Below are 22,278 nucleotides of genomic sequence, written 5' to 3' on the forward strand. Positions count from 1 at the left end.
TACAACGATAACGATGAGACGGTTAATATACTTCCTCTAGACTAATAGTATATGTAGCGCTATGACGAACGTGAATCCAACATTTTGTCATGGAGTTCGGTCTCTGGGATGGTCGTCAATCCCCTACTTTATCACGCAGTTACATTTATACCGACATGGTGACCGTAAATGCTATATTTTATCATAGACTTACGATACTTGTAGCGCTATGACGAATTTAAATCCCAGGTTTTGAGTTGCGTTCTCTGAGAAGGTAGTCAATCCCATACTTTATCACTGAGTTACATTTATATCGGTAATTCAGTCTTAAATGTTATACTTAAACACAGACTTACGATACCCGCAGCGTTGAGACTAATATAAATCCCAAACTATAACAGTCGTAACGACAAGACGATCGTAAGTCGCAAGCTGTATCCAAGTCTTTACCCGACCCCGACTCAATCCAAGCACGATCAGATAGCATGGCTTTAATCTTGCTGATTGTGTCATAAAGAACGGTCTCACTTTTTTAAGTTAAGACGACGTCGCCAAGCTCTCGCGCTCTCGAGATCTCGCAGTTTTGCATTTCGAATTTTCAAATGTCGCCATCACGAGAGAGCTGGAACGTCCCTTACGGTATTCCATTCTCAGCAGTATTTAGACTCTCATGTAAAAGGTTAATTCTACATGATCCGCAAATGACAAATTCTAGATATGTTTGAACTCGGATAAACCATCCATTCCAGGACTTGACTACACATGCCAACACAGGGATTGTTGTGTACACTCATATAAATGCCGGTTTAGCGACAAGCTTGTCTGTAGTTAACAGCCCCTGTAAGCCAGTCTTTACTCGTGCAAACGAGCACCTGCCCACATGCCAACATAAAGCTCCAATACTCTCGTGGATTTGTGTCTAGTTAATCTCCACACAACGCCTAAGCGAGTCCTCATAGTGTTATAAATATGAAGAAGCATCTGACATGGCCAGACTTGGAGTCCCAAGCGGTTATGATCCTTTTGTGGGAGTATCACCTTTTAATTTCTGGCAGTGGGTAGGGGAATAGTCTTCGGTGTGACATTGGTTGGCTGTCAAAGTAAGATGGATGATGACAGGCTCGTGTGACTCTCAAGCTCACAAAGATTTATGTGGTGGTTATATATTAAACATTGGCTCTGTGCGTATTAGGAACGGACTGACAGCGAGATTCCTTCTGATTGGTCAATAAGCCTGTTCATCGCAAATAGCAAAACAACAGCAGCCAATATCACAGAAAATGTCCCATTTAGAATTTTCATGAAATGCTGTTTATTAGTGCGTGCGTGCGTGCGTGCGTGCGTGCGTGCGTGCATGCGTGCGGTTCGGCTTCCAGCACACAGCATTCTCCCTTAAATTCAAAACTATATCCGTCTGCCCGTAAAGATCATGGGTTAGAATTGATACTCGGCAACCCATTCTTGGTCATATATCAGCGAATCCCAATTGTTCATGCTGTTGATCACTGGATTGTCTACTCCAGGCTCGATTATATACAGCAGCTGCCATATAGATCTAGCTGGAATATGGCAGAGCCCGGCGTCATATTAGATACTAACTAGAATTATCGAACTCGGCTCTATGGTAGGACGAGCGAACGCTTTTCCCACTAGGCTAGCCCAGTAGCCGTGAGAAATAATTGTAGATCATATCTCATATAAGTGAGTATCGGATATTCGGCACGAGTTGTCTATAATTAAGTCAGAGTATGTCATGACCTTGATCCACTTCTTGTTTAATTGTGAAAGTCACGACGTAAATCACAGAAAGTAGACAGATATCCTAGACCTCGGTTAAATTTTCATGCCCTTGAGAGGTTTTGGTGTCACGTTGACGTCGAACAGAAGTGTGACGTCTTCTGGTGATTGCTTGTTATCAGGTTTTCCTAACGGCTTGAAATGGCATACATTTGAAACAGACGTTTAAACGACACCATGTAGACTTAGCGTCTCACGTGACCGCAGCGCTTATCATTAACTTCTTAGAGCTTGTATCTGGCTATCATTAACATCCATCGTAGAGCTTATATTTAGCTTATCATAGAGGTTATACCTGAGTATAAGGAAATTGTTCCTATTGCGTTTATTGCGCTGTAAGGTTCAGTGAACACAGGGTTATCGTCAATGCCAGACAATAACCAGTCTCGTTTATTCCACGGAACAGATTGCCTACAACGCAAAATAGTTGTGAAACTTGGACGGATGACTGAAAAACACATGGTGGTGACCTCGTTCTGGTTCAACCTCGATCTCGTGTAAAATTTGTAGACTACTGTAGCATTAAGTTGTTATTATTATGTTAAAATCCCTATATGCATATTTCAAACTAAAATAAAAGGACATTTTGTACATTTATCAGACCGTATTACCCGAGGTAGAAGCATACAATGTATTTATCTTACCGCCATGTTAAATGTACAAAATACCGCTACCGGTTAAACAAAATGGCGTCTGCCTGTCGACTGGATTTTTTAAATCAGTACAACATTTTCTGACAAGCTTAAAACTGCAATAAAATTGGTTAATTATGTTTAAGTTGAGTGTGCAAACGATTCAATGCGTAAAATAGTTTAAATAAAGCAGTGAAAGTCGGTAAAATAAATGTGTACATAGTGAACTCAAAAAGAGCTAATCGAACGGTTTTCGAACTCCGTGCACTGCATGCGTCATATTATGACGACATACGGTTGTTAGCGAAACAGCTTCTCGGCGGAGAGATTGGCGGGTACCGTGGCAGCGGGTAATATTTTTTCCAGTTGTCACCCTCCTGGGAGGAGTGACACGGAAACTTGTAAAGCGTCATTGGCCAATGAAATTAAAGTATTTTATATGAAGGTAGGATAAAGGACCAAGTGTTTCTATGGGCAGTGTATATTTGCCAAGGAGTATTTACCATGTCGAGATGAAACTATCTTCACGTTTCATAATCAGCCTACTGAGACTATCGGCTACTCCGCACCAAATGTACACAGAACAGCTATGTAAAATCCCAGTAATCATAACAATCAGATTATTCATATTTTTACTCACTCATTACTCTCTGAGGCCAACAATATCTTTGGGGTTTATGAAAAATGGCGTTGGGTAGCCTAATGATTGAAGCAAGTTCCGCGATATGGTGGTTTAGGAAAAATGGTTTTGGGTAGCCTAATGACTGAAGCAAGTTCCGGGACATTGTGGTTTATGAAATATGGCATTGGGTAGCCTAATGATTGAAGCAAGTTCCGGGGCTTTGTGGTTTATGAAATATGGCGTTGTTTAGCCTAATGATTGAAGCAAGTTCCGGGGCTTTGTGGTTTATGAAATATGGCGTTGGGTAGCCTAATGATTGAAGCAAGTTCCGGGGTATTGTGGTTTATGAAATATGGCGTTGGGTACCCTAATGATTGAAGCAAGTTCCGGGGTATTGTGGTTTATGAAATATGGCGTTGGGTAGCCTAATGATTGAAGCAAGTTCCGGGGTATTGTGGTTTATGAAATATGGCGTTGGGTACCCTAATGGTTGAAGCGTTCGCTCGTCACGCCGAGGATCCGGGTTCATTTCCATATGGGTACAATGTGTGCAGCCCATTTGTTGTGTACCCCGCCTTAATATTCCGGGGTTGTTGCTGAAAGCGGCGTAAAACTTTACTCACTCAATTGCCCTGGGACGAACAAAATACATACCAGGGTGACTGAATGTGAATATCTTATCTATTCCTGTAAAAGTTAACGAAAACAAAATGTCAGCTTTTTTTTTAAAAAAACAACATAATCGTCATGTGGGCATGATAGATCTTTTTTTTAAATTATGCGCTTGTGCCCTAAGTTATATTTAAATTCTAGAAAAAAAGACATCCTAACCCTTGAAGCTGTGATTGAAAAAATATTCCATCTCCATAACGCCACCCCCACCCAAACGGGTGTCCAGTCGACGTAAATGGCAATTTTATGAACCACTCCGATACAATCGACCTGTACAATGGATCAGAAACCCATCGATTGTCTCCTTCCTAAGATTCTTCTTTCATATAGTGCATCTCGACTACATAGTTCAAGTTATATTGTAACAATCTTATTGTATGTTGGTTCCGGTTACGACTGGGTGCCGTCTTGTGAGATAGGCTGTTTTTCAGTCTAGTTCCGCCTGCTCCCTGTAATGTATCTTCAAGAGGACATGTGTTCTTGATGAACCGATCACTTCCTTGTCTTCTCAATCCGGAAGTGAATTTTCATTGATTAATGGAACAGATTACAGAGTATAAGTAGCTTGTTTATCGTTTGTAATGATACATCAACTTTGGGTTGTTTTGTTCAACGAATGGGGACTTGTTCAAAAAACACAGGCGCACATGAAAACAGAGGTGCCATGTGGCGTAACGAGGAGTACGAGATTATTGCACTTACATTATAGTTACATAGGGACGTGCATGAGGATGCTTGTACTACCCGGGTTCATGTTCTATTTGTAGTGTCAACCTCCTGAGTGAGTGAGTGAGTTTAGTTTTACGTCGCTTTTAGCAATATTCCAGCAATATCACGGCGGGGGACACCAGAAATGGGCTTCACACAATGTACCCATGTGGGGAATCGAACCCTTGACATCGGCGTGACGATCGTACGCTTTAACCACTAGGCTACCACACCGTCCCCATAACAATTCCACTAGTCTCCTTAACGATTTTTGTTTTTGTTAATACAAAACCGAGTTCCGTGTACGGTAATGTTGTCGGGACAAATTAAAAGTGTAATTTTAGAAGAACATATCGACTTGCCCATGATGTGCTGTGTCTTGTCCCGCACGGGCACGACGTGATAAAGGTCATACGGTCAAGGTCAGCCTGTATCAACTGCGGCGTTAAGACGAGACTAATTATGTTCACACCCTAAGCCCACGTTAGATGCGGCGGGGCACTTGGATGTCGTGGTACACTGAGAGTTCAGGCATAGACTTGTTTGATCTCGTGACGCAATCTGAGGATTATGAAGGTAATTTGACGATGGGTGCATACTGGGATTGAGAGGATTTTGTTTCGCGAGGCGTTTGTTTCTGTAGCAAGGGTTACTGGTGATTAGTAGCTGAATGATGATGAAGAAGACGAAGAAGAAGAAGAATTTTAATCTCATAACTCACACGTTGTGACATAGAGAACATTCAGAGATAATTTACAATATGAACAGTATGAATTTATACATGGCAACAATAACAAAAAATATATTACAATTATGCACGTGATAAATGATGAATAGTTGCCTCTGGAGTATGAACGAACGAACGGCTGTCTTTAAAGAGATCCAATAACCCCTTAGATGTGGGTGTTGTTATTGGCCAATCTTATTCTTTCGGGATGTTAGGGGGGTGGGGGGTAGTGGTGGGGAAAGGGAGCCTTTCACCGGATTGCCTGGTTCGCTCTGGAATATTTTCAGACAGGCGTCATATATTGCTTTATGCGGCGTTGACAACAAACTAATAATTTATAAAACAAACTGACTTGTGGTAAATGAACATATTGATATATTTATTTATTAACAGGGCGGTGGGGTAGCCTAGTGGTTAAAGCGTTCGCTCGTCACGCCGAAGACCCGGGTTCGATTCCCTACATGGGTACAATGTGTGAAGCCCATTTCTGGTTGCCCCTGCCGTGATATAGCTGGAATATTGTTAAAAGCGGCGTAAAACTGAATTCACTCACTATTTTGTAACAATTGTATGAAAATATACACCATTCTAAATTAAAACGTGATCTGTGTTGGTCTCGGTATATGTTAGGGGTGACTATTGAGGAGGAAACAACTATTGCGATAGCGATAGTCTATTACAACATACAGTTGTGATAGTGATAGTCTATTACAACATACAGTTGTGATAGTGATAGTCTATTACAACATACAGTTGTGATAGTGATAGTCTATTACAACATACAGTTGTGATAGTGATAGTCTATTTTATTGCAGCACTATTGCCATAGTTTTTATCTCCTTGAATTGTCTCACTTGAAGTCATTTCCCAAATGAATTTACAGTTTATACATGGCGGTTCAGGGGGTTCGGACCCCCTGAACCCCCCATTGGCTCCGCCAACGCAAAAACAGTCTTCAGTGTGGTCTTAAGTCATTTTCAAAGGGGGGATTCGAACCCCCTGAACACCCCCAACCCCCTGGATCCGCCAATGTTATATGAAATAAAAACAAGTTGAAGTAGTTTCAGTCTCTTTTAATAACTAACAACATACTTGAAACCCAGATCATGAATTTATTGTTATTCACAATTTCAAACTCCAAGTCGCATGCCGTGTTTGCCGCCATGTTTGTTTAAGAGGTAGCAGGGGCGGATAACTCTAAATCAAAGTGAACGAATATGGTACTTCCTGTATTTTGCGCTGCGCATCTATCAACGGAAGTCAGTTACTAAACTATCGATAGTCACACATACTATCGATGATCAATAGTTTTTCGTTTCCACCATCGATTAATTGCTATCGGAGACTCAACAACTGCAATCCACCGACAGTTCGATGCATCGTTACAGCACTAGTATATGTGCCCCAAAGTATAATATAAACAAACGGAACCGATGCCAAGGTCAAGGCTACACCCAGATTCCCCTGTGAACCCGAATGTGATAGTGTGTCCGAAAAGTTGAAATCAAGTGAAAACGAAATTGTCTTTTGTTAACAGTCCTATAAATATATAGAATATAGAGGCGCGCGTAATTATGGACGGAATTGTCAGGAGAACCAAGATAGTCATTTGAAGAACCTCACAACCGAGAACCTCTATCATTACAAACGGGACCGTCAGACGGAGCGATGGTGTGAAATAGGAACTCGTCTGGTAGCCTCGTGTTCTGGACGCTAGTGATTAGTTGTCATTTACGTTCAGTTAAGTGAATGGAAAAGTCTGGGAAAGTTGCAGGTTTGTTCCACTGAATTGTAAAACCTGTTTATTTGGAACGGCAGTTTAGGCAGCTGAGACTGGTTTCACTCTCAGTTTGCTTCAAAAAGCGTTGCGTAATTGTCATTTGAAATTCAGTTCGTCACTGTGGTTTCTGGTTTGTGTTGAATTTCAGCGTATGTCTCCTATTTACGTTTGATCATCTTAACCCTTGCAATTCCGAAACATTCATAGATCGTTAAAATTAGGGCCCGTGAAAATCCGGGTTAGAATTGGTCTTCAGCAACAAATGCTTGTAAATGGCGATTAACGGGATCGGTTGGTGAGGCTCGCTGACTTGGTTGACACATGTCATCGTATCCCAATTGCGTAGATCAATGCTCATGCTGTTGATCACTGTTTTGTTTGGTCCAGACGCGATTATTAACCGCCGCCATATAGCTGGAATATTGCTGAGTTCGGCGTTAAACAACAAACAACAAAACAAACAAAAGAAGAAATGAAATCGAATTGTTTTGTAAATCTGATTAGCTCCAGGACACACGCACCCTTCATCGATACTAGGAGGTCGTAGTTTTCTCAGGGTTCTCCTGACAGAATTTTCTAAGATGGCCACGTGGAGTAAGGTTGTTGTCACGGTTAGATAAAATGACGACGATGATTCACGATAACGACGACGACGATGATGCGAGCAATGTTTATCACCATTCCCGTTACATTTCTGGATGCTTCGACATTTTGCAAAATGAGCATTGACTGTAAAAGTCATTCACCGACAGTCGAATCGAGGACGTGACAATCAGAATTATAACCATCCCACAGTTCGTTTTAGCTCAACGAAGATATAAATACCACACGTGTATTTCGGTCCGTTCCGTGCTTTGATCCATATTTTAGTTGCACCCTATTCTGAAAGAGGAACAGGTAGTTATAATCTATGGCTGAGAACTACAAAAATAGACCGTTGTTGACGCTCCGTCCGGACATAATGGTGGTCCATATCAACGATGTTAGAAATACTTTGCTGAGTCGATAGTCATGGCGGATTAATCGATGTACAACGACCCCATTTATCATCTTTTTGTGAGATAAAACACGCACACACATATGTATACATATACACACTCACGCACTCGCGCATGCGCAGTTATAAAATGCACTTGTGGTTATAACATGTTTATGCAGTAATTACATTTTAAAATCGCCAGGAAAAAACGTACCGGGTTAAGGGAATACAAACGCTTTGGTTGGGCTTAAAAAGTGTTTTTTGGTATGTGGAACAGTAAATAGTGTGGTAAACCCTAAGTGGTCCGACCCCCATTAATCCAGACACTCCGCTTACCGGTGGTTCGATTACCGCACGCGCCATACCATCAAACGTTAAAATATGGTACTTATTGTTACCTTGGCATTAAGCAGACTAACCAGGGATGCGCCGTTTCGTGGTCAGTCTTCTGTGCCTGAGTTCCTGACGGGAACGCGATAACGCGAAATGAGGAAGAGAGACGAAACGAGACAGCGATATTTGTATATTCCTTTCTTGTCTCGTGTTTCTAAATAAAGGCGAAAAGGCGATGTCCCTCTCAGCCACCGTGCTTTGGATTACTGGATTGTCTTGACCAGACTTGATTATTTACAGACCGCCACCACGGTTGTCTGTTGTCTTCAAGAAGGACGTCATCGCTTTCTGGCAGCTCCGTAAAATGTGCTATCGAGTATGCTTTAGTTGTGCCATTATGTTTCAAAAGTTAAGTATCTAGAGTGAGTGAGTGCGTGAGTTAAGTCTTACGCCGCTTTTAGCAATATTCCAGCAATATCACGGCGGGTGAAACCAGAAATGGGCTTCACAAATTGTACCTATTTGGGGACTCGAACCCGGGTCTTCGGTGTGAGGAGCGAACGCTTTAACCACTGGGTTACCCCACCGCCCCCAAGTATCTAGACATTTAACAAAACGCCTATAGACATCAACACGCATCAATCGACCGTGCATCCCTTTGACTCTGTTCCAGAAGGAAATTCTTCATTTGCTTTATACATAGTTAACATAAGTTGACATTAAGCCTTCAGCTAGCATATTGACCCATAGCACATACATGAAAGCTGGTCTCGCCAGCGGGTTCAAACATTCAAGCAGTTTTGTAATATCATTGCCTTTGCATTACCAACCCAGAAAACACACTGTAATGTGAGACCAGTTGCCGTAAACTATTGAATAAAAATGTATGACGCTTTGCTTTGAAGCTTTCTGATGGCTGTGAAAAATAGCTAGATTTATGGTCAGATTTCTAAGAACGTCGAGGCTGGATGATGTAACGAGCGCCATCACGAAACTGGAGTGAGTGAGTGAGTATGTTTTTACGCCGCTTTTAGCAACATTCCAGCAACATCACGGCGTGGGACACCAGAAATGGGCTTCACATATTGTACCCATGTGGGGAATAGAACCCGGGCTTTCGGTGTGAGGAGCGAATGCTTTAACCACTAGACTACCCCACCGCCCCTCACATAGCTGGACAAATTGCTGAATACTGCGTTCATGAAGCTAAAGCATGCGTTAGGCAGTCCAGACGCCGTATCTTGGTAAGGCTGGTTATCATTGTATCATTACTTGAACGGTTTCTTTCAATATACATCATTGGTTTATCTGGTCCAGAGTTGCCCCGATTTGACTGTTTCATTCACAGCTGAATATTGATGATATCATGTACTGTTTTAATGTGCTAGCCCACTGATGATATCATTCTGCCGTCGAAAATGTATACAGACACAGTATACTGACCACGTCTTTGTTTTGTTCCCTTAATGCCAGGCGGGGTAAAAATACCATCTGTTATACCTACTACCGCACAGAGTCGCAGTAATGCGGTTATTATTGAAATATTTTTGGAAGCTACCCGGTTATTGATGTATAGGAATAGAGTGACTAGAGAGACTGGTTCGACCCCTTTCGTGATGTTCAAAATCACATTTGTCTATTGCTAATTTATCTCAGGATCAATAGGGCGATGGGGTAGCCTAGTGGTTAAAGCGTTCGTTCGTCAATCCGAAGACCCGGGTTCCCCACACGGGTACAAAGTGTTAAGCCCAATTCTGGTGGAATATTGCTAAAATTACACTCACTCACTCCCTCACTCGGAGTTTGTTTGTTTGCGCCGATCTACATGGGAACCGATGACATCTGTCTACCCAGTCAGCGAGCCTGACCACCCTTCCATTAGTCGCCTCTTACGACAAGAGGGGGGAGTGGGGTAGCCCAGTGGTTAAAGCGTTTGCTCGTCACGCCGAAGGCCCGGGTTCGATTCCCCACATGGGCACAATGTGTGAAGCCCATTTCTGGTGTCCCCCACCGTGATATCGCTGGAATATTGCTAAAAGCGGCGTAAAACCAAACTCAGTCAGTCAGTCAGTCTTACGACAAGAATGGGTTGCTGAAGATCAATTCTAACCCGGATCTTCACGGGTGGATCAATGACAGGCTTGACGGATATGTACCTATAACAAGATGTGCATTTCAAATTCTCACTGCTGTTTATGTCGCGAATGCGTGCGTGCGTGTGTATATGCCCGAATAACTGTTCTCTTTTAACAGTACTCACCAATGCCTGGTAGATAGTGCAATACCACTTAGACCGCCCTCACATACAGTCTAGAGACTGAGTATAGCTGAATATTCAGAGTAAACCTTTGAACAACAGACAAAACAAAAGCACGAATACTGATAAGTAGACGACCAGACCACGCAAGCCGACGACAAAGATGACTCCCACACAACCTGATCACGAAAATGAGTGAACGGTTCTAACTCACAAGCCTTAATAATTAATAGTGTGAGTCCTTGTGTTGTCAGCGGGAATCCTATTTAAGCTGAATCAATCCACGGCACATAAATGTGAACTTTAACTGATATTACTTGCTCCAGGATATTGGTTTTTGTAATCAACTGAAATGATGTCTCATCACTTTCTTTGAACTACGAGTGAGTGAGTGAGTGAATTTAGTTTTGCACTGCTTTTAACAATATTCCAGCAATATCGGCAGGGGACACCAGAAATGGGTTTCACACATTGTACCCATGTGGGGAATCGAACCCGGGTCTTCGGCGTGACTAGCGAACGCTTTAACCACGAGGCTACCCCACCGCCCCTACTGAAATGCCAACCCGTGAAGGTCCGGGTTAGAATGAACCTTCAGTAACCCATGCTTGTCGTAAGAGGCGACTAACGGGATCGGGTGGTCAGGCTCGCTGGCTTGGTTGACACATGTAATCGGTTCCTATTTGCGGAGATCGATGCTCATGCTGTTGATCACTGGATTTTCTGGTCAAGACTCGATTATTTACAGACCGCCGCCATATAGCTGGGATATTGCTGAGAGCAGCGTAAAACTAAACTCACTCACTGACATTCCAACTCACTCACTCTGAGACTAAACACTTGATGCATTCGCCTACCCACCCACTCACTCACTCAGAAACTAAAACCCTGAAGAGCCTGGCAACAACCAGACACGTAACGCCCTAATAGCTTATCAGTATCGACACCGTGATCGGAACGCCTGTAGCCTCTGTATAAACAAAGAAGGTTTTTCAAACACTTCTCAAAGACGAGATGGAACTAAGCAGGGAATTGATACGTTAATGACAACAGGTTGTCTGGGAGTTAATTAAATGCTGCAATGCCTGACTCCCACTGTCTTCACAAGGAACCAGCCCCGTTGGCCTGCAACACAATCTCACCTGTACAACGTGAGGGAAAGTGGTTGTTACAATCGATACCTGTAGCTGGCATTCAATATTTACACTGTATGATGATATTCAGTCACGATTGGGTCTTTAGGCTGTCAATAATTACATGCACGTTGATATGAGTTGAAATGTTTTAAATGTTGTAACGGTATATCACTTTACAGATGCCAGATTTTAATACTGCACAAAAATAGATAGAGATCTTGAAGATACGGGAGAACAGATATACGGGCACATACAAACGCACGCACGCACTCACTCATTCACGCACGCACGCACGCACGCACGCACACCTACGCACGCTCGAGTATGCGACATAAACATCAGTGAGAATTTGAAATACACATCTTGTTATAGGTATATATCCGTCAAGCCTGTTATTGATCCACCCGTGAAGATCCGGTTAGAATTGCTTTTCAGTAACCCATGCTTGACAGGTCAGGCTCGCTGACTTGATTGACACATGTCATCGTATCCCAATTGCGAGAGCAATGTTCATAATTTTGATCATTGGTTTGTCTGGTCCAGACTCGATTATTTCCAGACAGCCGCCATATATCTGTAATATTGCAGAGTGTGACCTTAAACAAACCAATCTAATAATCACTGATTATCTCTAGCATTCATAATATTTACATACCACGTCCTTTTTTTCAGGTTATAAATATGGCGGGAAAATGGAGTAAGTACACGCACGTGCTTCTAATGGTAGCGGTCTGGTCGTCTGCTGTCGTCTCCGAAAACACCAGTGGTAAGTTGCAGAAATATGATTGTTTGTGTCCTACTTCATGTTTAAGTGGTTCAAGCGTTCGCTCGTCACGCTGAAGACCCGGGTTCGATTCCCCACATGGGTACAATGTGTGAAGCCCATTTCTGGTGTCCCCCACCGTGATATTGCTGGAATATTGCTAGAAGCGGCGTAAAACTAAACTCACTCACTCACTCATGTTTAAGACTTTCAACCATGTTCAGGCATTGATGGAGTAGCTGTCGAGTTTTGTCCCTTTGTTGAACGGATCCTCTGTCCTTAGTATGAATCCCAGTAGATGGCGTTTAGCTCATAGAGTGAAACCTCGTTAATCCGGATGTCCCCTTCTTAGTGACTCTATCCGTTACTCAACTGTACGGACCAATGAATGAGGACAATTTTTGAATGTATATACAATCTCTTTATTCTGTAAAATCGACGTAAAGACCAAAGTTGCCATGGTTACACAAGAGTGACTGAGTAAGTGAGTGACAGAGTGAGTGAGTATGTTATTGTACTTATTGCTTAGATCGATGCTCATGATGTTAATCACTGGATGGCTGAGTGGGTTAGATCGCTGACTTTGTGTGAGGCGATTAGGTGACTGAGAACGAGGGTTCGAATCCCGGATGGGACTAAATCTAACAAAAGTACTAGAATCAGTACTTTACTGATACAGTGTAATCCCAAATATAACATATGTGACATTTGACAAATTTTTAAATGGCATTGTGTATTCACTGGACTGTCTGATCCAGATTAGATTATTTACAATCTGTCGTGATGTAGTTGGAATTTTGTACGGAGTACGGTGTTAGACAACAACAAAATAAACCAATATTTCGACGCTGCTATCACGATCGTCAAGTTCCGCCAATGCTAACGAGATTACACTGGTTCAATTTTAGATTCCGAAATAGAACATTCGAGTCTGCAGAGACTTCATATTTCTGAATTATATAACGTCGATGCGTCGATTGCACTTAGGATCCACACAATTTTAAAGGGCTTTACAAATTGTGGAAATGATTAAAGTCAGCTAAAGTGAAGATTATCACGTGGAGGGTTTGGCAAGAAATGTCGTGTAACCCCGTATTTAACAGGCTCGTCACGCCAAAGACCCGGGTTCGATTCCCAACATGGGTACAATTTGTGAAGCCCATTTCTGGTGAGCCCCTCCGTGATATTGCTGGAATATTGCTACAAGCGGCGTAAAACTAAACTCATTCACTCACCCCTTATATAAGTTACAAAAATACTTGTCGCCATATTGTTCACAATTACGTCATGGACATACATTTCTTTTTCCACTTCGAGTAGATTCTCTCGTTCTGTTACGTTTCAATTATAAATAACTGGTGATAACAACATAATTGTTGTATAAGCATGATTTATATCACGTATAAAACATATGTATAGAAAGTGTGGTAATCATAATCCATAAAGGCACGTGCAAGAAGTCGGATAAAAGCGTCGGCGGGAACCACGTCACGTGGCCATGCCATCCTCCAGCTTGACCGCTGTTCATTCAATTCCCCACCCACCCTTGTCACAGATTTAGCCATTATATATTTCTGTAAATGATAGTCATATAAAATAATGGTTAGTTTAGGCACAGCAAACATTTCACTTCTCAAATGTGACTAAACAGAGTTAGTTACTAAAGTGCCTTTGTAAGATACGATGGGAACTATTTTTTTAGCTAACCTGGTTTCTCATCGTTACCGGCACACTGGCGCAAAGGCTGTCTGTAAAACATATACACACGGAAATGAATTACGCAACACCCGTATTTTTTCAGACTGAGCAACTTTAATGAACTGCTGCATAAAACGTGTCAAGATTAGTACACCATATTAATGTTGTAGTGAAAAGAACGGGTTGAGGAGAAACATAGCCAATATTACGTAGAGGGTAATGTCCGAGTAACTCCGAGGCACATTATTTTTAAGGAATGGAGAGTTACGAGGATATTACCCTACTTAAATTACATTCGAAGTATTGGGAATATTTCTGTTATCAAAATTAAATGTCAAAATGACAAAATGAAGGTTTTATTTTGAAACTGGTACACATCGCTCCATTCCTGAAAAGTAATGGAGCAAACAGACAATGGAATGACGTCACAAATGTAATTTAACATGGCATAATCTAGTTTATTTGAAGATGGTACAGATTTGGAAAATGACGTCATTTCATGCAGAACATTACGAATTTCACTTTTCTTGCACGTGCATTGAATATCTCCACAAACAAATCATGCTGTACGGCAAGAAGCAAAATGTTATTATAAATCATTCAGAAAAATGCCATGTTACTTAATTCACAGAATTATAGAGCTATGAATTGCGTGTTGCTTAACTAATTTCCATGAGTATATATATATCAATGACGATCTGATTCTGTGCTGTTAGTTTGTCATATTTGTCCGTGCAAACCATGCATATGCCCTTTCATGTACATTGAATAACGCCCACACGCACGTTGTTACCTAGCAACAACTGTTAATCTGGCTCATGTTTAACACCTAGTAGTGTGCCAATAGCCAATTATAGACAATAGACGGTTGTCTATTTGACACGTAAGAAAAAACATCTGCTTTGGATGATTTATTTACCGGTAGGCGAGGGATGACACTGCTACAAAGAGGCGTACATCAGACCGTATTACCCTCGAGAGAAGCATACAACGTATTTATCTTACCGCCATGTTAAATGTTATTTTATGTTAAAGATCGCTACCAACTATATGACATGCAAACAAAATGGCGTCTGCCTCTCGACTGGATTTTTAACATCAGTGAAACATATTTTGACAGGCATAAAACGGCTATAAATTGTTAATTATGTTTAAGCTGAGAGTGCAAACCATTTAATGTATAAAATAGCTTAAATAAAGCAGTGAAAGTCGGTAAAATAAATCTGTACAAAGTGGAAACAAAAACAACTGTTCGAACGGGTTTCGAACTCCGGGCACGGCATACGTCATATTATGACGTCATAAGATTGTTATCGCTTCAGCTTCTCGGGGGAGAGCTTGGCGGTTACCGTGGCAGCGGGTAATATTTTTTCCAGTTGTCACCCTCCTAGGAGGGTGACACGGTAACTTGTTGAACCTTCATTGACCAATGAAATTAAAGTACTTTACATGACGGTAAGATAATGTGTAAAACCCATTTCTGGTGTCCCCCGCCGTGATATTGCTAAAAGCGGCGTAAAAACATACTTACTCACTCACTCCACGGTTCATCCATTAGCAATCAACCTGCCACATTATATGCGTCACAAATTTGTTCCATGGTCCCGTTTCTTTAATAACTGTGGTATAACTTGGCGTACCGTGTTAGTTCTGAGACTTGGGGTGTGAATACGAAAATTAACGTTGAAGGCGGGATTTGGTAAATGTCATTTTTTCACATGCATTGAATGTGCTAGAAGATTAATACTAGAAAACAGGCTATAGCATTAGCACCTACAGCCAGTGGATCCTGTCGTGCCAAAAGGCGACGATCCTGTAAAACATTGATCAAAGCCACTTAGTTTTACAAAGTAGCTTTGATTTGTGGTAATACCCAACCCTTACCACTGCTCACGCAGATTTGAGGACCTCCCATTGCCGGCCACATCAAAGCAACCTTTGACCGATCGACCTTTGACCGACCAGTGAATTGACTTTGAAGAAGTGGAAATTAGCCAATCAGAAAGCAGCCTTCTCGAGCTATACGTTTCAAACCAGTGACTTCAATTCAAGAATACCCTTTGAAACATATCAATTCAAATTTTGGAAGCTCCACAAAACAAAATTTGGGAATCGATTTTTGAGATTGTATCGGTGGCCCTGAGTGAAATGTGTTTAGATTTCCTTTAGCAATAGCGAAAACTAAGATCTGATTTTACTGAGACTGCAGCACTCTTTAATTAGGTTATCACAATTTAAAAAACAAACAAAGTCCATGAAAATACGAACAGCAACGAATCTATATTAATTGGTTGGTTAGTTTATTGTTTAACTCAGCACTCAACAATATTTCAGATATATGGCGACTGTCTGTAAATTATCGAATCTGGACCAGACAATCCAGTGATCGATGAGGATCGATAATTGTGATTCGGTGACAAGTGTGAACCAAGTCAGCAAGCGTGACCATGCGATCATATTAGTCGCCTCTTAAGGTGTATACTGAAGACCCTTTAAATTGATATAATATAATATATATGTATTGATATTAAGGTTGGGACGGGTCCGAATTTTCTACCCGGGTACCCCACCCCCTACTACCCTACACTACCCGGATACCCGTTATGTAAATTCCTGACATCAGGTTTGCAAAAAATGGCAATATATTCTTCCGCTCGGAGGCTAAAATTTCGAGTTTTTCAATATCTTAACCATGTATTATATGATAAAAAGTGACTGTAATTATGTCTAAATCTTGAAAGACAATACAACCTTTTAATCATGAAAGAATAACATATTAAATTGCTTTATTTATTAGTCAACATGATCATAACGGGTCCGGGTATTGAGACGGGTATCCGGGTCCAACTCATTACCCACCCGTCCCGGGTATCCGGGTTACCCGTCTCAGCCCTAATTAATATATACATGGCTTTACAGCTGCGATACGTTTATTCACCTCATACAGGTTTAAGTGGGACAGGCTGTGTCTTCCCTCTTCCCTGTTGATACGACATTAGATCGATTGTCCATGACACGTCATGAGAAGCATCTGCGGTTAAGTTCTCGCGTTAACATATTTTAATTAAATTTGATTCCGTAAAGTGAATTTCAGCCTCCGTTTTTCTTTCCCCTGTCTTCCTGCATAGCGTCGAAACGTTTTTAAAGGATGACGGTATTATCGCTAAATAACAATTATTCAAATGAACACGTGTAATTTGTGTGTCTGGTTTTACGCTGCTTTTAGCAAAATTCCAGAATTGGGTTTCACACATTAAATTCATGTAAGGAATCGAACCCGGGTCTTCAACGTGACGAGTGAGTGAGTGAGTTTTAGCAATATTCCAGCAATATCACGGCGGGGGGCAGCAGAAATGGGCTTCACACATTGTACCCATTTGGAGAATCGAACCCGGGGTTTCAGCGTGACGAGCGAACACTTTAACCACTAGGCTACCCACAGCCCATGTACATTACAGAATTTCTAAGAGCAATGTATTTCGGAAAGCATCCTCAATAAAGACTAAGAACGTTGATCAACAGAGACGTTTGAAACCAGGTATATGATTTATATGAAAGTATCATGGCGGGTTCTTTAAAATACGATCGAAATCTTAAAGATGCATAGGATTATTCATTTCTCATGGCTCATCATAGACAGCTGATCTTACAGTGTACGTATTGAACGATTGAATCGTTTCCTTATAATGCCAAACTGATGCAAGTCATCTGTAAACTGAAACGAAAACAACTCGAAACATTTTAATCTTATCCTGTACGAAAGGTCAGCACTACCACACATTGATATACACTATAGCAAAATTGAAACCTTAAGATAAAACATGATACAGGCAAATTAAAATACAATTCCGTTTGTTAATGTAATATTCGGTTTTGATTATATGGTTTCATTCCTGGGGATCACTATAAACTAACTACCTCTGCTATTTCCGCAGTGCTGATTGTAGCTATGAATAGACTGATATTTTGAAGAATTACTGTGAATAACCTCATCGCTTTAGATCATTTCATTTTGTAGCATGGTCGGGGCGCTGGGTTAGCCTAGTGGTTAAAGTGTTCGCTCGTCACGTCGAAGGCCCGGGTTCGATTCTCTACATGGATACAATGTGTGAAGCCCATTTCCGGTGTCCACAACCGTCATATTGCTGAAATAACGCCAATAGCGGGGTAAAACTAAACTCACTGATAGCGGTTTCTTAAAGCACACACTTTAATTCACGCTAATTAACAATCAAACCGGAGGATTGAGTTCAAACTTGACAATTATGGTTAACACATTTTCTGAAATCACATTTAGAGTTCACACAAACAAAATCACCAAAAATGGTACCATTAAGATACCTCAAAGTCAGTATTGTGTGTGGCCTCTATGGGCATCGATGAAAGCGTTGCATCGTCTGTACATGTAAACGAATTAGCCGGTTGATGAAGGCCATAGACATTTGGGTCCATATTCTGTGAAATGCCTGATCGAGTCCTGCCGCAGTTGTCGGCCTAGGGCGGTAGTCATTCAGTCTTCTTTGAATCTCGTCCCAAAGGTGTTCTACTGGATTCAAATCAAGACTGAGTGCAGGCTATTGTAGGGTTTGGATACCATCTTGTCTCAGGAAGTCCAATGTTGCTCTGGCAGTCTGGGCACGAGCGTTGTCTTGCTTGAAGATGTGATTTCTGTAATGTCCAAAATGTGGTCTTATGACTTGATCAATATAACGAGAAACTGTGACGTCGTTTCCTCATCCTGGACCGATGCTTGGACCACCACCCCATGCGTCTCTTTCAACAATACCCTATTGGAAAATACTTCCCCACGCATTCACCATACTTTCACTCTGCCATCGACTGTCTAAACACAATATCGGCTTTCATGAGAAAAAAGCACAGTTCTCCATTGTCGATAACACCAATTTCGATGCAGAGTTGCCCACTGCAGTCGGTTTGGGCGATGATATGGTCTGTGACAGCAGAGGTTTCTCCCGCGCAAACGTCGACCCACTGTATCGGCACTGATGGGTCTGTTGTGAGTCCCAATGGTCTGGCGGGCTGTTTCCGTCTCTCTGGGGAAGCGATCTTGGTGTCGGTCTTGACGTTGTGATGTTACTGCAGGTCACCCACAGCGTGGACGGCCTTTGATGTTGCTAGTGACCTGATACCACCCCTGCAGTCGGTAGATTGTCCTAACATGAACATTAAAATGATTGGCTACCCTCCGTGCAGTCTGGTCAACTTGCAGTCGTCCCAAGACTTGGTTCCTCTGATCTCACGTAGGTCGTGCCATGGCGATTGTGTCAAAACAAAATGATTTCAGGCGAGTTTGTGACTCGCTTTCATTGGTAGGGTTGTCACGATATGCACGTGCATTTTCATTTTCACGAATGTCATACGGAACCTTTTACCACGTCTGCCAGATTAGGTGCGTTTGGTCGATATGCTTTTTCATCAGAAAACACACTGATGATGGTAATAACTGTCAATTTGGATTGAAAAACATGCTAATAAAACGATACAGTCATAATAAAAACATCATTTTGTATGAACAAAATCTTACATTTGGTTTTGAAAAGCGACGTTTCTTTTGTGGTTCAGTATATTTATCAGAACACCTTCTGGATTCAAGGTTAGAATTGGTCCTCAGCAATCCATTCCATGAGAGGCGACGGATGGGATCGTGCTACCAGGGTCGTTGACTTGGTTGATGCATAGCATCGTGTCCACTGACTGACTGAGTTTAGTTTTACGCCGCTTTTAGCAATATTCCAGCAATATCACGGCGGGGGACACCAGAAATGGGTTTCACACATTATGCCCATGTGGGGAATCGAACCCGGGTCTTCGGCGTGACGAGCCAACGCTTTAACCACTAGGTTACCCCACTGCCCCCATCGTGTCCAGATTGCGTTGATCGATGCTCATGATGTCAGTCACTAGATTGTCCTATCCAGACTCGATTATTTACAGAATGCCGTCAGAATATTGGCGAGAGCGGCACCAACAGCAAACAAACATTAATCCGAAAACATCATCGTCAAGATTAACAAGATTTCACTGTACTCGTCTTTATCACTGTGTTTGGTTTCACGCAACCTAAAAAAATATACAAAAAGGCAAAAAATAACCAGCTTACATTTTCGACTGACAAAACATTTCAGAATATATTTCAACAGCGCCGGGTTAACGTGGCGACACTTCATCAGTGAATAAAAAATACCAAGCACCTTTCAAAGAAAGGTTCGAAATGACCGTCTTTCATTCAGAAACTATTGATCTGACGGAATACACATTCAAACACGTGCATACAATACTTGACTGTCATCCCGGGCTAAACATAGTCTCTCTCGACAAGAATACCTGAACGATACTCCAACATCACGTGTTGGTGATCAAAGTCCCTTTGATATGCAAACTTAACGAGACCTATTTAAAAACAACGTCTTGTTGAAATTATACCTGGGCCTAGCGGAGTGCACTATATTATTCTTGGACCTATGTCAACTGTTTAAATGGCGTCAGCATTAGCGGAAAGTAATTGAGTTCATTAATAATAGCTTTTGTTTCTTTAGAGTGAGAGAGAATGAATAGGGGATAGTCAGTCAATTGAGTACGTGACGTCAGAACGAGGCTTTGTCGCCTTCTCGTGACGGTGAGATCACCATGACACTGTGTAAGTGAAAACAAAGAAGCCGTATTTTAAAAGAGAATTTGAAGTTCATTCAAACTTGAACTAGTTGATATTTTAGTTCTAAGTGCTTTTCTTTACACATTGTTTATCGATTCTTTTCTGAAAAGTGGTGGAAAAACAAAAAATTATGTTTTTATAAAAGCAGGATTTCTTGTAAAGATTGTCTATTGAATAAATTATGTATGGATGTTAGCAAAATGTCAGTAAAGGGATACTTTCCGTCCTGCATCATGTTTTTGGTTTGGTTTGGATATTGTTTAACGCCGCACTCAGCAATATTCCAGTTATATGGAGGCGGTCTGTAAATAATCGAGTCTGGACCAGACAATCCAGTGATCAACGGCATGAGCATCGATCTACGCAATTGGGATACGATTACATATGCTAACAAAGTCAGCGAGCCTGACCTCCCGATTCCGTTAGTCGCCTCTTACAACAAGCAAGGGTCCCTGAAGATCAATTCTAACCCTGATCTTCACGGGTTCCCTGCATCATGGGAAAACGGACTAGAATAGGTCATACTGGGGATTGATGGTCAGATGCGGTGCCTTGGTTATTAGAGATATCAATAGGCGCTGCTGGGTTGTGTAATAAAACAAGCGGACCGCTGAATATATACTAGAATTGATAGTTTACTATGCGTCTAAGGCCGTTTCACAGAATGGTATTCCCTTGTGATATACTTGGACCACGTGTCACTTTTGGTCATGCAGTCTTAAGGTGTGACTCGATGACTATCTTGAAAAGACCCATGTTATATATGCGATGTGTAAGTGAAAGCAATGGTTTCTTTCACAATAAAGCTGTTTTGAGGATTATGAACGATTCACAGATACTTAGTAGGGCTGCGCAATATAACCGGTTTACCGGTATTTACCGGTTCAGACGTGAAAACAATACGTATTGCGATGCCCTGATCGAAATCCGGTATTTTGACATGCATTCGGAAAACTTCGTAACACTCGGAAATCTTCGGATATTTCTAAGGCCGTTTCACAGAATGGCATTCCCTTGTGATATACTTGGACCACGTGTCACTTTTGGTCATGCAGTCTTAAGGTGTGACTCGATGACTATCTTGAAAAGACCCATGTTATATATGCGATGTGTAAGTGAGAGCAATGGTTTCTTTCACAATACAGCTGTTTTGAGGATTATGAACGATTCACAGATACTTAGTAGAGCTGCGCAATATAACCGGTTTAACGGTATTTACCGGTTCAGACGTGAAAACGATACGTATTGCGATGCCCTGATCGAAATCCGGTATTTTGACATGCATTCGGAAAACTTCGTAACACTCGGAAATCTTTGGATATTTCCTTGTTTCATTTGTGCCAAATATTATTGACATTATTTTTTCATTTTATGTCATGATTAAAAGGTGTTTTTAAAGCTTAATCAATCATAGTGATTTTGTTGTGGTTTTGCTTTATAAATCAAGCATTAACTCGATTATAAGTAGTATTTTGTTAAAAAAACAACTTCTTGCAATATATTGCAATACATATCGCAATAT

General features: G+C 41.4%; 1 protein-coding gene across 2 annotated transcripts in view; it reads left to right on the forward strand.

Moving 5' to 3' along the window:
• The window catches only part of LOC124280825, a 43,559-nt gene that overhangs the window by 12,046 nt on the left and 9,235 nt on the right, over window positions 1–22,278 (forward strand). For both annotated transcript variants that reach the window (XM_046716803.1, XM_046716805.1), the window contains exon 2: window positions 12,295–12,388. In XM_046716803.1, coding sequence (XP_046572759.1) covers window positions 12,295–12,388 — 94 coding nt within the window. The remainder of the gene's footprint in view (window positions 1–12,294; window positions 12,389–22,278) is intronic.

The sequence above is a fragment of the Haliotis rubra genome, unplaced genomic scaffold (genome assembly GCF_003918875.1).
Source record: "Haliotis rubra isolate DU_JTF1 unplaced genomic scaffold, ASM391887v1 Scf275, whole genome shotgun sequence".
Classification (NCBI taxonomy): Eukaryota; Metazoa; Mollusca; class Gastropoda; order Lepetellida; family Haliotidae; genus Haliotis; species Haliotis rubra.